The 12,415-nt window shown below is 32.2% G+C and overlaps 1 protein-coding gene across 1 annotated transcript; it reads left to right on the forward strand.

The window, feature by feature from the left end:
* The first annotated feature begins 3,636 nt into the window (after positions 1-3,636).
* Positions 3,637-11,945, forward strand: LOC139522474 (uncharacterized). The gene is made up of 4 exons (XM_071315974.1): positions 3,637-3,759; positions 8,346-8,423; positions 10,302-10,461; positions 11,636-11,945. Exons 2-4 carry the CDS (start codon positions 8,351-8,353, stop codon positions 11,760-11,762), a joined length of 360 nt encoding a protein of 119 aa, XP_071172075.1. The 5' UTR covers positions 3,637-3,759; positions 8,346-8,350; the 3' UTR covers positions 11,763-11,945.
* The last annotated feature ends 470 nt before the right edge of the window (positions 11,946-12,415 follow it).

Consider the following 12,415-nt stretch of genomic DNA (forward strand, 5'->3'; position numbering starts at 1 on the left):
AAAATTCATCTGACATATATGATAATGTTTCTTTATCGATAAATTAACAAAACTCCACGTTATTTGTTTCTAAAATTAAAATGCGGGACTACAAAGACGGTTTCTTTTAATACACTTATCATCGATTGAACTTTAAAAAATAAATTTCCAAATCGGCTACAAAAAACTATTAGACGAATACAGTTTTGAAGTAAATCATAGATTGCATGTTTATCAAGGACAATAATGACCTCACACAGGTCATTATTTTATGCCTTGGAGCATATACTTTTATGCCTTGGAGCATATCATTGAAACATGGTATCGTCCAGGTTGATTCTAAAAAAGAATGACCTGTCGTTCTGAAAGAAAATAACTCCATATAGGTATATAAGTTTACTGATCTGTTTTCCGAGAGTAGATTTTTTTTATGAGACGAGATAGTTAATCTTGTGCTCAACTTCATAACCTGGAGGACCAGTTGATTTGTAGTTCCATTCCCCTAGATCGAATGACGACCAAGACTGACGAGCAAAGATCTACCCGGAATAGTATCAGTGTTGGCTATCCTCGATGGATTACCTGTCTGAGCTATCAATTTCCATCTAACCAACTATTTGCCCATGGCTGGGACAAGGTTGATGAGTACTCTAGGGTATATCCACTCGCCGGTGGGCCTACACACTGCATCTATTGGGTTCTTGTTGCTCCCCAATCTCCATCAGTTTGGCCTGGAATCGAGTGAGACCAGTATCCGTGGGTTACCACGAGGCGGCATCGATGGATTCTTGGTAGAGTAGAGGTTATGTACTGACAGAATATACTGACGCACTCGTCTCCCTTTAAACATTCAATGCTAGTCAGTGGCATCAATGCACTAGACTTATATCCCTACTCTGTAATATTCACCACCAACACACAATTTAAGAGTCTACCTGTCATTATTAGTTTTCAAAATAAAATGAACAAAACGTTACTAGCTGGGAACAAAACATCACGAAAAACAAATTCCTACAGTTAAAAGTAAACTGAGTCTGAGACGATTTCTTCTTATACTTCAGGAGCATCTGAGATCACCCTCAGTTTTTGGTGAGGTTCGTGTTGTTTAGTCTTTAGTTTTCTATGTTGTGTCTTGTGTACCCTTCTTTGTCTCTGTAATTGTACTCTTTTCAAATGATTTAAGAATCTAGAAACTTCATTATCCAAAGAATGTGCAGTATCCTTAACCGCTTAATCAATACCACTGTAAATGGGCTGTATTGTTAAACATTGTTTGAGGTTCATTTGTATGTTAAATGGGTTACCTTCCTTTAAATAAAGAATTTATTGTTTTTCATGTCGAAAAGCACAGACCTTAAAACCTTTTTTTTCAAAATTTTCAATATAATATATGCTTGTAAATTTTTCTTAGGCTTAAGCAAAAGAAGCAGCAACTTAGCTGCTAGAGGTGATATGGGTTTTTTTATCAGGTGATGCACTACTAAAAGTTGAAGTTTTTAAACTATGGAATCGTCTTAAATGTGACAATACCAGTAATATATGTAAAAAGGTTCATACCTGGGCGATTAGAAGAAAATCGTCATGGGATTATAGAGTTTTACAGTTAGCTCGTAAATATAATTTGATTATAAATGTAGAAGATGAAATTAATATGAGTAATGTATGGGACTCTATACAAACTTTTGAAAAAGAATCTTGGCACCATGAAGTATGGAATGATAAAAATAATGTCAATGGTAATAAATTAAGATTTTATAGATTGTTTAAAACTTGTATTGGTACGGAGCCTTAAGTAAAGGTAGTTAATAATAGATGCCACTGACGAATTTTGTCACTATTCAGAGCTGGTTCGTTACAACTTAAAGTTGAAACAGGTCGATATGCTAGACCACCAGAACCTCTACAAGACCGTTTATGGTTTTTTTTGTGATACTTGCCAAATTGAAGATGAAAAACACTTTCTTTTTAATTGTTGTTTTTACTCTGATACCAGACATGAATTATATGCCAAAGCCTGTCTTTTAAATGTTGATTTTGAGTATTTATGCGATATTGAAAAACTTCGTTATCTTATGTTTAATGAGAATATGGTTCCTCTTTTAGCTAGTTCCTTTTATCATATGTTTTATCGACGAAAACATGTCATCTAGAAATTATATATGTTTTTTTTTTTGTTTTTTTTTTTATTTACGAAATACTTTTTAAATGTAACAAAGCTGTCCTTTTATGTATGTATTAGATGTTTGTTTTAATGATAGTGTCTCATAAGTCGTTTTCGGCTGGCATCCTTTTACTTAAATGTTAGGTTCTTATGACTTCATGTGTATATATATATTGATATTGTAATGGATGGTGACACTTTAATAAAATAAATCTTATCTTATCTTATCTTTATCTATAAAAAAGAATCAATATCAAAGTAACAACTGTTTTAGTTATATATTTATAATTATTTTTTTAAACTAACTAGTCCTCGCTACTTTTCACGTTTGGCCCTTTTGTGATCCAGATAACCGTATGTAACAACAATGAAAACCGGAAACCTTATGCTTTATTGGTCATTTCAATGGTTATCAAATGTACCAGGATTATAATTTAATACGACAGACGCGCGTGTCATCTACCAGAATTATATACGCAAGACGCGCGTGTCGTCTACAAAAATAGTGACGCTCAGATCGAAATAGTTATAAAGCCGAACAAGTACAAAGTTGAAGAGCATTGAGGATCTAAAATTCCAAAACGTTGTGCCAAAAATGTCTACGGTAACCTTTGCTTGGGACAAGAAAATCTGGAGTATTTTTAAAAAATCAAAGTATTGTAAACATGAAATTTCTAAAAATGATCAAATAATGTGATACTTACCTCACAATATACATACATGCCATTCTTGGCTTTGCCTCTTCTTTAGTGTTATATTCTCTCCAAGGTCTCATCCGTTCGGATTTTAAAATAGTTTAGATCGAACATATTCGATTAGTAATCCTTTTGGAGATGCTTCATATTGTTTTATATTACGTTTTCTTTTGTGTCCACTGTTGTGATAGTCCTGATGTATGACTATCTGTAAGATTAATTGGAATATGTAGAGTGCTTTCATGGAATGCAGTATAGTAAAGTAAGTGTTTTACGGGTATTTCTTAAGAGGAGTTTTGACGAGTAAATTGGAAATATATTTTTTTTAAAGGATACAAAATAGATAGTATGTTGAGATAACAAACAAATTAATGAATGAAATTCAATATCATGTGTTTTTTTCCAGTTTTTATTTATCCTAGATGTTAATTCAAAAAAAAAGTTTTAATCATATTCATAAAACACATTAAATGAATAAAACACATTTGAAATATTTTTATTTTTCATGATTTTTTCACATTTTACTCTTTCAATATATGGGAGAATCACGCATATAAGGCAGATACATGTAGATGTATTGTCTAATTGAGTATGTATATAAATATTTAAGATGGGATGATCAAAGGATTTTATTTTTAATTTTTTTGATCCGACTCTTTTCAATTGTACCAAGTGGCATTCAATGTTCTCGAACAAGTCTTTTTTTATTTGCGTCACATTTCATGTTTTAACTTACACAAATATCAGTTTATCAAATAAAACAAATACAGGTAAATACAATAAATAACAGTTTTAAATTTTCACTATTCAATTCATGTTATCTACATGTACTAACTTCTTCCTGTTTGTAATCATTACATGTTACCCAGTGCTAAAATCGGGAAGGAGACAGTAGTATAAGGAGCAGGCGAAGATCAGTAACATGTGAGTTTTAATAATAAGGTTAAAAACAACTTAAAAACACGGTTTTTGTTTGCATCATTTAGTCATCATTAATTTTCGATAAAGCATTACACTGAACCAGCAGTTCACATCAAGACTGCAATCTAAAACGCTAAAAAACTATACTTTAAAAAAAAAAGGTGAAAGACATCAAAGAGACATCTTAAATCATAAGTAAAAGTATCCTGACAACGGCATGGATCAAAAAGACAAAGACAAAAAAAAACAGTACACCAAATACAACATGTAAAATAAATGCTGAGTAACACGTAAACAACTAGTTGTGTCATGTGAGTCAAAGTCAGTGGTGCTCATTATCATGTTGTTTCAAATTCGAATTTGCTAGTAGGAAAATTATATTTATTTTAACCCAATACTCTGGAATTTAATACACGTGTTGTCTACCAAATGTATAATCGTTTGTATAAGTGGTTCATTTTTGTTCATATTAATATGGTTAACTCGTTCTTGTAAAGTAATACAGACCGTAACAAATTATATATAATTTAATGATCAAAACGCTGTTGTTTCAAATTTAAATAAAAACACAAAAAAACAATTACATATTATTCAAAATTAATGCTCTTCTATTAAATATCTTCACAATATGGAAGCTCTATCAGGAATATTTGTCTCTGTACAGCAATACATGTAGACTATCAAATAATGTGAACCGATTTAGAGACAAAAGAACAAAGAATAATAATAACAACACGTTAGGGACGACATCAAAAGATCAATGTAAGATAAAAAAAAACTTAATTCAAATAGTTTGGGGGTGGGGGGTTGAACTGCTGCAAGATGTGGTTATCTGACATTGACTTTTACATATATCTAGATGGGTCAATAAATTTTTCCCAAATTAAGTTAAGAGGGGGGTGGGGGGTAAGAGAAAAAACTATGTGAATTAAGTTTTTTATCCTTTATTGAACTTTTCATGTCGTCCCTTATAAATGTCACGGATCGGAAACGCTTTTCTGGATTCAACTACTCTTGCTTTTTAATGAACTCACAAAACGATTATTTCCAAAGTCAATGATGTATAAGGACAGAAAACGTTAAAGATCTATTAGCCTTAAAGGAAATTATAAAATAGCCATTCGCATCTTAATTATTCACAGTTCTAGATATAAAATATGCCAATGCAATCCTTGCAATGTTGTTCCTTCCGATGTAGGATGGTTATTTCCCTTACAACTTAAAAGTATCTGAGACAAATAGATAAAGGACAGCATAACCAGTCTATATTCCGATGTTTTGACATTTGTTTTGTTATACTTACTGCCTAATACAGCCGATTTAGATTAAATAATATGATAAAATTTCATATAACTTCTGAATGTTCTGTTTTCTTTAGCAGCAGTATTTAACGAACAACTCTCAAAACTATAACAAACTTCTCGTGTTAATGGTCAATTTCGATCTCCTTTTCAAAATTATCTGTTTTCTTTTAATATATTGTTTAAGCAAGCTAGCGTCATGTATGATGCAGCTGTGCAGTATGTTGTATGTATGTAAAATGGGGAATCCAATTTTTTTTTTGAAGGAGTAGTGTTTTCTTTAATTTGTTTATGTGGTTCGTTGTTTTGTCCAATGTATTTTTAGCTCACCTGGCCCAAAGGGCCAAGTGAGCTTTTCTCATCACTTTGCGTCCGGCGTCCGTCGTCCGTCGTCCGTCGTCGTCCGGCGTTAGCTTTTACAAAAATCTTCTTCTCTGAAACTACTGGGCCAAATCAAACCAAACTTGTCCACAATCATCATTGGGGTATCTAGTTTAAAAAATGTGTGGCGTGACCCGGTAAACCAACCAAGATGGCCGCCACGGCTAAAAATAGAACATAGGGGTAAAATGCAGTTTTTGGCTTATAACTCAAAAACCAAAGCATTTAGAGCAAATCTGACATGGGGGTAAAAATGTTTATCAGGTCAAGATCTATCTGCCCTGAAATTTTCAGATGAATCGGTCAATCGGTTGTTGGGTTGCTGCCCCTGATTTGGTAATTTTGAGGAAAGTTTGCTGTTTTTGGTTATTATCTTGAATATTATTATAGATAGAGATAAACTGTAAACAGCAATAATGTTCAGCAAAGTAAGATCTACAAATAAGTCAACATAACCAAAATGGTCAGTTGACCCATTTAGGAGTTATTGCCCTTTATAGTCAATTTTTAACCATTTTTCGTTAATTAAAGTAATCTTTTACAAAAATCTTCTCCTCTGAAACTACTGGGCAAAATTAATCCAAACTTGGCCACAATCATCTTTGGGGTATCTAGTTTAAAAAATGTGTGGCATGACCTGGTCAATCAACCAAGATGGCCGCAACAGCTAAAAATAGAACAAAGGGGTAAAATGCAGTTTTTGGCTTATAACTCAAAAACCAAAGCATTTTGAGGAAATCTGACAGGGGATAAAAATGTTGATCAGGTCAAGATCTATCTGCCCTGAAATTTTCGGATGAATCGGTCAATCGGTTGTTGGGTTGCTGCCCCTGAATTGGTAATTTTGAGGAAATTTTGCTGTTTTTGGTTATTATCTTGAATATTATTATAGATAGAGATAAACTGTAAACAGCAATAATGTTCAGCAAAGTAAGATCTACAAATAAGTCAACATGACCAAAATGGTCAGTTGACTCGTTTAGGAGTTATTGCCCTTTATAGACAATTTTTAACCATTTTTCGTAAATTAAAGTAATCTTTTACAAAAATCTTCTCCTCTGAAACTACTGGGCCAAATTAATCCAAACTTGGCCACAATCATCTTTGGGGTATCTAGATTAAAAAATGTGTGGAATGACCTGGTCAACCAACCAAGATGGCCGCCACCGCTAAAAATAGAACATAGGGGTAAAATGCAGTTTTTGGCTTATAACTCAAAAACCAAAGCATTTTGAGGAAATCTGACAGGGATAAAAATGTTTATCAGGTCAAGATCTATCTGCCCTGAAATTGTCAGATGAATCGGTCAATCGGTTGTTGGGTTGCTGCCCCTGAGTTGATAATTTTGAGGAAATTTTGCTGTTTTTTGGTTATTATCTTGAATATTATTATAGATAGAGATAAATTGTAAACAGCAATAATGTTCAGCAAAGTAAGATCTACAAATACAAATGTAAGTCAACATGAGCAAAATTGTCAGTTGACCCCTTTAGGAGTTATTGCCCTTTATAGTCAATCTTTAACCATTTTTCATAAATCTAAGTAATCTTTTACAAAATCTCCACTGAAACTACTAGGCCACAATCATCTTTGGGGTATCTAGTTTGAAAAATGTGTCCGATGACCTGGCCATTCAACCAAGATGGCCGCCACGGCTAAAAATAGAACATAGGGGTAAAATGCAGTTTTTGGCTTATAACTATGAAACCAAAGCATTTGGAGCAAATCTGACAAGAAGTTAAATTGTTAATCAAGTCAATATCTATCTGCCCTGAATTTTTCAGATGAATTGGACAACTGGTTGTTGGGTTGCTGCCCTCCAATTGGTAATTTTTAAAGAAATTTTGCCGTTTTTGGTTATCTTGAATACTATTATAGATAGCGATAAACTGTAAACAGCAATAATGTTCAGCAAAGTAAGATCTATAAATAAGTCAACATGTCCTAAATGGTCAATTGACCCCTTAAAGAGTTATTGGCCTTTATAGTCAATTTTTAACAATTTTCATTAATTTGGTAAATTTATGTAAATTTTTACCAAATATAGTTCTCTGTTACTAATGGGCAAAGTTCATTATAGATATAATTGTAAGAAGCAAAATCGTTCAGTAAAGTAAGAACTTCAAACACATCACCATCACCAAAATACAATTTTGTCATGAATCCATTTGTGTCCTTTGTTTAATATGCACATAGACCAAGGTGAGCGACACAGGCTCTTTAGAGCCTCTAGTTGTTAATACCTGTTATCCATTTTCTGTATATCTATTCGTTATACTTCAGTTAGGCAGGTTAATGTATGTTTTACGAACAAACATTGTTTTTGAGAGTTTATTGTGACCTTTATCACAAGATGTATCGTTTTAAAATTGTATGATAAGTTGGTATCATTCGTGTTCTCAAAAGGTTACCAAATACTTTCTTTTGAGTGGTATTTTACATTTGTATAAAATATCACAAACATAAGGAAATGGGAGTCCATTGGAACTAAGCAAGAATAAAACCTACTTCGAAAACTTAATCCGTAACACTTCCTTGTTCACCTTAATGGACATAGATTTCGTTTGGATTTTAAAATATATGGATTTACTACTACCCTTGACTGATATGAAACTATATACATTTTGTTGACTTAAAATATTGACATCTGTAAGTAAGGACTTTAATTCTTTATATTCGGATCGATTTTTTGTAAGATCATCATGACAATTAAACCTGCGGAATGTGGTTTAGATTTAACATGCATGTTCATAAGTAAGTTTCATGGATATTTTTTCATGATGCTATAAGTGTTATCATTTCATAATATTCGAATTATTAGATAGAAGCACTAATATTAAAATCGTCAGTACCAATGAGCAGAATAATAAAAGTCTTATGTTATATCATGGTGTTTTTTTCTCATAGATAAAATGGACATGGATATACGTTTTCCTTTACGAATGATTGCTTTACTGGTGACTTTCCACATAGCTGTTTGTCAAGGTAACTTCATATTTGAATAAAAAATTGAAGAAACAGCTTAGATGCCATATTACGAATTATGTAAGCATTATTAAAGTATTCTTAAAAAACAAAAACGTTCGATAGAGATCAAGTAATAATACTGACCACGAAAATGATTTAAATAGCAAAAATTACTGCAATTGCAAAACATCTGATCAATAAATTATCTCTAGCGAACGAAACCATCTTGTATGTAGCTATCCGTTTATCATATTTGTATTAGATATGAATTTATACCTTTAATATTTTCTTTTGAAATAAATCTTCACAGTACATAGTTTTAATTGATAGTACTCATGATGGGACTTCGCAAAAAAATACGGTAAACCAGGCTTCAAAAAAGTCATTGTTATTAACTTGTCTAATTTACTGAAACAGTCGACCCAATTGATTTCACTTTACCCAGTTACTTTCAAAATAAAACAATAATGTGTAACAGATATGCGACAGGCAAATTCTCAAAGTTTTATGATATTTCAAACATTAAGAACAAATTAAACTGCAGAAAAGTATAAAATGTTCTCTGGGATTTATTTATTGAACCGTTGTAATACAATTAAATCGTAAAGTCATTACTGTTACTTATTCTGGCAAATCTCAAAGCAAAAATAAAAAACACTTGAATCAATGAATGTTGAAAATAGGGATGAAACATCATGTACATACATATTAAAAACCAATTAGATTAAACATAGTAAAGTATATGTATACTATACACAAATTATACGTGTGAACCGGATATCACATCAGCTGTATTGCCATTTCCCCGTTTTTAAAGATACACAAACTGTTCTTCACAAATGTTCCAATTGGAAGAAATAATACGACCATGGATGCAATTATTGATCGTTTTTATTACGTATCTGTTTAAAATTTATAGCAAATGAAGGAAATTGACCTACCATGCAGGACAAAGATTTGTAGACCTCCAACTTAAATTTTATGATCATTTTGAATTCGAATATTTGGAACTGAAAACATAATATTTTTTATATAGTTCACCCTAATTAATGACAAGAAGGATTTCAAGGTACGCACTGGATTTGTGAAACTTTTTGTTTAGGGTGCTTTATGAATAATCCTCGTTCTCTAGCAATTTATTTTTACAACGAGACTGTATTTAACTAAAAACTACCAATCATGCAGTGTTTAAACAATGTTACGGAACTGTTGGACAAAAACAGTAATTTTTATCTCAAATCCATAAAAATGTCTTCGGTTATTCTTTCCAGTATTGAGACTTGCATTAGCAGTGCTGACTTCAAAATTCTAGTCATGTGAATTCCAGCCACGCACGTGCAGAACAAATTTAATGTAAAATGATTGATGATGCCGGTCTCTGCAGTCTCAATTAGATGACGTCCAACACAACGTCAGTCTTAGCTTCTTTAGCTCCTGTAGAATGCTGCTCTATTTTTAAAGATGAAGGACAACATGATTCAAAGCAGGATTTTATTTTGCTGTCTAGTTTATTTCACATTTCCTTTCGGGAAAGTCCAACCCAAGACATTTTTTAAACAAGCATCTGTATACCGCCTTCATAAATGTATTTTAACATCATTCATGTCATGATTGTCCAATTTTAGACTTATAATTTTTAAACACGGACCTGCATACCCACTACTTATCAATATATTTGTAACATTATTCATGTCATAATAGTCTTTCCAAATATTTTGGGTGTCTTCATTGTATGTATGCAAACGACAAATGATTATTCAACCCAGCCTTGTCAATCAAAAATTCTCCCTAATGTCACGAATCTATTGCGAAAACGAGTAATCACTAATAAAATAATTTTTGCATTTAGATGTGATTAAAATCATTCTTTAAAGTCATGTTTACTACTTATCACAGATGAACTAAGAGATAGATCTGGATCGGATAATGAAACAGGAAACTCGTCTCACCTAAGTGTTTTTTGGTTAGGTGTTGCATTAGCTGCCGTCTTTGCTGTTAGCATGATAATTGCTAGTGTTTTGGTGATTCTAAGAAAAATTAAAAACAAAAACGAAATGTATGTATATATAATAAAGAATAATACTTAACCAGTAAATGTACCAAAAAACTAATAAATCCTTTCTATGTTTTGAAAATAAAAATTCCTTAATTATTTGTTCTTGAAATTATCATTACAGTGATATGTCTATGACAGGATATGTTAAACAGTGTGTTACTTATCTGAAACATTGACAAAAGAATTTAAACAAAATGAACGAAAAGTTGTATATCTTTGTACTTATCATAACGTATACCAAACCATACGAAATGTGTCACCCTCAGTAATAATTTTGAAAACAAAGATAGTAAATTTGAACAGGTGAAACACAATTTTAAAATTATCAACGTACTTTTACTTATGATTTAACATGTCTCTTTGATGTCTTTCACCTTTTTTTTTAAAGTATAGCTTTTTAGCGTTTTTGATTGCAGTCTTGAAGAAGATTACTTCACCAGTAAATGTACCGAAAAAACTAATAAATCCTTTCTATGTTTTCAATTAATATTCCTTAATTATTTGTTCTTGAAATGATCATTACAGTGATATATATTTGACAGGATACGTTAAACAGTGTGTTACTTATCTAAAACATTGACAAAATAATTTGAACAGGAACAGTACTTTTGCCTTTGAACGAAAAGTTGTTTATCTTTGTCCTCATCATAACGTTTACCAAACCATACGAAATTTGTCACCCTCTGTAATTGTTTTGGAAATAAAGACAAAAGTAAATTTGAACAGGTTAAACACAAATTCAAATTATTGAATAACAAAGTTGTTTCGTGAGCGGTTATTCACGAAACAATTCATGCAAGCTACAGATTTAATGGATGTTTGAGCTTTATCGAACCGGGAGTAAAAAAAGAACAGCCAAACACACAGCATTCCTACCATCGCTTCAGTTTTTTAATGACCGTATTTGTCTTATTAGAATCGAAATAATTTATGGAAGCCATACGCTAACGCTCAGGATAAAATTCGAATATCACGGACCAGGCCAAGTGTAAATGTCCAACAATCTATGGCTTCCATGAAATATTTCCTTATTAACTACCTTACTGGATACACATACTTTACCTACATTTGGGCAAATTATCAATTTTGTACACACACAACCTCTTTGCAATATGGACATGGCAACCATGCTAAAGTGTAAATATTGTTTAAATGTTTTTGTTTTGTCTTTCAGTTTATTACTGCAAAGGAAACTTACCGAAATAGAGGGACATCGTTTGAACATTGAGATTGAGAGATTGACCATCGAAAAGAGAAGACTTGAAATTGTTGAAAACAAACTTGCATTCTCTGCGGCATAATTGAATCAATTTCTATGATCTGCTACATGAGTCATCGGTGTTTACCTTTCTTGTTGAGTTTGAAAAACTTTCGGTTTAAACTATAAAGTTTCGTATTAGAAACTTAACAGGAAACTTCCATTTGTTTGGAGCAGCATTCTTGCACCCCTTTATATAGAAAATAAAGCTCGCCTATATTCGAAATTTTCAGTGCTGTTATTTCTTATCTAGATAACGTTGATATTAGATTACTGTATGACGAAGGTATCGCATTTAGGACTCAAAGTTGTAAAGTTGCAATCAAAGTTATATGGTCGACATCATGGTTTAGTTTAACATTACGAAATGTTCGCGTTATTGATGACCATGAATGTGTTCAAGTTGTCATAATTTTTCCCTGATCTTGACGTTGCCGAATGATACTTATGATCATAGATCATTAGTTACACGACGGTTGCAACTAGAGGACGGGAGCTGATTACCATGCTAGGGCAACTGACTTGATAAATCTGTAGTTTTCTGGCTAGGACTTTGTTATTGCTATATAAAATAAGGAGAAGTGAAATTATTGACAATGATACAGATATCCACCAAATTTCAATGAAGTGAATGTAAACAGTTATAGGCAGACGAACGGCCTTCAACACTGAGAAAACCTCAATCCGTATAGGCGG

This window comes from Mytilus edulis, chromosome 5, assembly GCF_963676685.1.
Source record: "Mytilus edulis chromosome 5, xbMytEdul2.2, whole genome shotgun sequence".
Classification (NCBI taxonomy): Eukaryota; Metazoa; Mollusca; class Bivalvia; order Mytilida; family Mytilidae; genus Mytilus; species Mytilus edulis.